This window comes from Miscanthus floridulus, chromosome 5 (genome assembly GCF_019320115.1).
Source record: "Miscanthus floridulus cultivar M001 chromosome 5, ASM1932011v1, whole genome shotgun sequence".
In the NCBI taxonomy this organism is placed as follows: Eukaryota; Viridiplantae; Streptophyta; class Magnoliopsida; order Poales; family Poaceae; genus Miscanthus; species Miscanthus floridulus.
The window spans coordinates 15,597,828-15,601,594 of record NC_089584.1 but is presented as its reverse complement, the minus strand read 5'-3'; the positions used below and the strand labels follow the sequence as shown (position 1 = coordinate 15,601,594).

The window sequence follows — 3,767 nt, the reverse complement described above, 5'->3', positions numbered from 1 at the left end:
GATGGACGTCACGGGAGCCAGGTGGATCGCGCATAATGGGTTGTACGGACCGAGTACGCGCGAGGTGGAGCGACGATGGAAGAAGCCGACGGAGGCGTCCCGATCTGTGGTGGAAATGATGAACCGACGATGTAGACATGCGGACTGAATGACCGAGAAGGGACGTGGGAAGGCGTCCCCTCGGCATCGCCTGCCCCGGCCAGGCCGCATAGTCGAAGATGTAGATGTCATTGTAGTCGATGCCGATGCCGGAGTAGGTATGCGCGAGGTCGACTGGCGATGGGCGACTCAATCCCGATCAGTGATTGGGCAAACCAAAAAGATACAGCAGCAACGGATCAGGTGTACCCTGGCAACAGTGCACCTCAGCGCGGCTTGTCCTGGCTTGCGGCACGAGCTGCTGGAGTCGGACGGGGCGGGGCGCACGGCGGGTCGCGGTCATGCGAGGTCGCACGAGGATGACGCAGATTGCCACCATGGCGGCGCGGTGTTGGGGGTCGATCTGCCTGGGCCACCACCACGGCGGCGCGGGATGGGGCGACGCCCAGCATCCTCCACGGCAAGCGCGGAGAGGGCGGCACGCGCCATGAGAAGACCCGATCTGCCGCTTGACGACGACGAAGAGGGCGCGGGATCAATAGGATCCGACGCCTAAAGAGGTGGCGCTGCCCCCGGCGGAGATCGATTTCTCCCCGGGGGCGCGCGGTGCGGAAGCGGCGGCGGCTAGGATTAGGATCTAAACCTAGACGAATGATACCATGAAGGAAAATATAATTGGTGGAGATTGTGTTATATTGCATTGGGCCTCATGGGCTGATTATATAGAGTACATATGACTAACACCTCACGTGGTTAGACAATGTGGTACTAATGTAATATAACACAATCTCCACCAATTATATTCTCCTTCACATCCCGTCAAAGAAACAAAGTACGTAGTGCTTCAGCAATTAAACATGCATGCTCAATTCAAGTCTTATTTGTACAGTGGCTGACTTTCAAGCTGTTCGATTGATGCTGTTTTGCTCGATCTGTTCTGGTGATTTCTGAACCTGCTGCTGGCATATGAAAACCAACCGACCAACCAACCAGCGACTCTGAGGTCGAGGCTGCGTCGCTGCAGAACGTGTGCTGGCTGGAGGTGCACGGGAAGCTGGAGCTGTCGCACCTCACGCCGGGGGTCACCTACGACGTCGTCTTGCAGGTGATGCTCACGGAGCCGGCGTACGGGTGGTCCGTGCCGGTGAACCTGCGGCTCAGGTTCCCCGATGGCACGGTCCAGGAGCGGAAGGAGAAGTTGCAGGAGAGGCCCACGAAGCAGTGGCTGGAGCTCAAGGCCGGGGAGGTGAAGGCGCAGCAGGGGGGTGGGGTGGGGGGTGGGGGGAGGCGGGCGGGCACAGCGGCGAGCTGGAGATCTCACTGTTTGAGTACGATGGTGGGCTCTGGAAGAAGGGGCTCCTCATCAAGGGCGTCAAGATCGTCCCAAAGGAGTGATTGCGTACCATTTGTTTCACTTTGCTTTTTATTACTTTCCTGTCGGCTGTCAGGGTGTGCCAAACGAACTTCTAAGATCAATGTGATACGTGGAATAATGACGTGTGAGGCACTGCATATTTCAAGGCTTCGCTCAATCGCAAGAAATATAAAAAAAAATCTTACAATTGAAATGGACCTTGTTACCTCAACTGACATGCTTGAAGTGGATTAGATTATATCTTAGTTTAATTTCCATTTTACACACCAGTACACACGTAAATTAAGGTGTGTATCAAACAAGTCCTAATGTTTCAAAAAAAAGTCCTCCAATAATTCAATGTCCAAAAATTCCACTCAACCTTCCATACCCTATGGCTTGTGCACTTTGGTGTGCATGCTGATCACCAACCAGTGGTGGGGGCAAGAAATGCATTTTTTCTATTGTTAGAGTGGGGCAGCCAAACGTGCAAATTTTTATCAAAATTTGGTTGTTTTCGATTTTTTTCAATGGAAATTGCATTAGATTAGTGGGGTTTTGCCCCAAGCCTCTCCTTGCCTCCACCACTGTCACTGACGTGCCGCGCCATGTGGATGTGTCGTTCACCGGTTGAGGTTAAGTTTCTTGTGGTGAAACCTGCCCACCCGGGTTTTCGGGCCTATTCGGCTAGTATTAAAGCCGACTGATAAGCCGGCTGAAACTGTTTTGTTGTGAGAGAAAAATACTGTAGATTCTAGTTGAGAAGCCGGCTAATAAGTTCAAGCGAACATGCCCTAAGTCCTCGACTTGCACGGGTGCCTCGCATTTTCCTGTATTTATTTCAGGATTTAACGGGCCGTGCTTTCAATAGTAGGCGACGTTCTTGTCGACGGCAAGGCACCGGTGGTGACTTCGTCAATCTCAATATATGTCAGCACAGTCTTTCGAAGGTGCTCATAAAGGTAGGGTTTGCGTACGTGTGTTCTTATGGGTAAATGTGCGTACATGTTGAGCATCTGCTTCTGTCCCTAAAAATGCCTCCCTAAAAATGCCTTCTTACTCCCATCTCCTATTTTCTTCATTTGTTTCTAATTATAAGTTGTTCTAATTTTTCTAGGTACCTTGTTTTAGATATGTACCTAGATATATGCTCTAGATATATAATAAAAGCTATGTATCTAGAAAAGACATAACAATTTATACTTTAGAATGGAAAGATAGTATTTAAGGTTTATTTGTTTAATCCGTAGAGAGAAACAGACTAACTGAGAGAAAGAAGAGAAACATGATTAAGAGAGGCTGCAGAGTAGCTGGAGACACGAACCGAGAAATAGCTAAGTTGGTTAGCTTTAGGGTGGTGGAAAACCTGTCCTGTAGATGCTATTGTTTTAGCAGTAGACGACGTACATGAGTGTCTATATTTACTCGGTAGCGTGCCCGGTGTTGCTATGGGATAATTAAACTTTTATACTAAAAACACACGGATCGCACGATAAGATAACAATACTGTGAAATTAAATACCGACGTTAAAGCGACATTTAATCTAAAAAACAAAGTTTGTGAAATTAATGCAGTCATGGAGAGCGCGGCGTCGCAGGCTTACAAACTCTGTTGTATGTCTATATAGACCTTTCCGTGATGCGGGTAAGATAATATTTTATATTGGTAGAAAGAAATATCCGATATTTATTTCTTTCGTCCGCCAATAAATCAACGAATAAGTTCCACTACATCACAAGGCTCACATTTTAGTGACCCCTGATCCTGAGCAAGTAATGCCCTGCCATGAATGGCCACAAGGATCACCGTCATTCGCCTGCCAACCTCTGAGTTGCCCATGAGAATTCAGACTGGTGAAGAGCGTATATTGCCCCGGGCTAACACCACGATCACATTTTAGATGATGCAAAGTAACAGCCAAACGCGGTATAAAATAAATAGATTGAAGATTCACAGAAAAAGGAGTCATACAAACTTACATGGTTATTATATTATTATTAAAAAAGGATCAAACTTATGTTGTCCAATACAACAAGGATTAACTTAATCTATGCCTCAATATATATTGTGTTTCTCTCCCCGTCCAACCTAAGACCAACTATCCAGTTCCAGTTAGCAGATGTTGTCGAGTTTCCCTACATTGAACCATTTTGTTGTTGAGACAGAAACAACTCAAGGTTAGATTTGCAGTGATGTGCATCCAAATATTGTTGATATTTGCATTTTCTTAAGTGAGAAGTAGGAACACATGCATGTTGCCTGGTGAACAGTATGGTTCCATTCCCATGGTAATCGTTTCTTCTTGACACAGGA

The 3,767-nt window shown here is 47.4% G+C and overlaps 1 protein-coding gene across 1 annotated transcript; it reads left to right on the top strand.

Moving 5' to 3' along the window:
* The first annotated feature begins 458 nt into the window (after positions 1 to 458).
* LOC136454304 (protein PHLOEM PROTEIN 2-LIKE A1-like) lies at positions 459 to 1,494 on the top strand. Its single transcript, XM_066454767.1, has 3 exons — positions 459 to 559; positions 1,093 to 1,369; positions 1,453 to 1,494. The coding sequence occupies exons 1-3, from the start codon at positions 459 to 461 to the stop codon at positions 1,492 to 1,494; spliced, it is 420 nt and encodes a 139-aa protein (XP_066310864.1).
* Positions 1,495 to 3,767: the final 2,273 nt, after the last annotated feature.

What these genes read in the sequence shown, in the direction of transcription:
- LOC136454304 (XM_066454767.1), top strand. Translation starts at nt 459, where the DNA reads ATGACGCAGATTGCCACCATGGCGGCGCGGTGTTGGGGGTCGATCTGC. An exon ending in GACGCCCAGCATCCTCCACG is followed by an intron (nt 560 to 1,092) that starts GCAAGCGCGGAG and finishes CCAACCAACCAG; the next exon opens with CGACTCTGAGGTCGAGGCTG. An exon ending in AGGCGCAGCAGGGGGGTGGG is followed by an intron (nt 1,370 to 1,452) that starts GTGGGGGGTGGG and finishes CTCTGGAAGAAG; the next exon opens with GGGCTCCTCATCAAGGGCGT.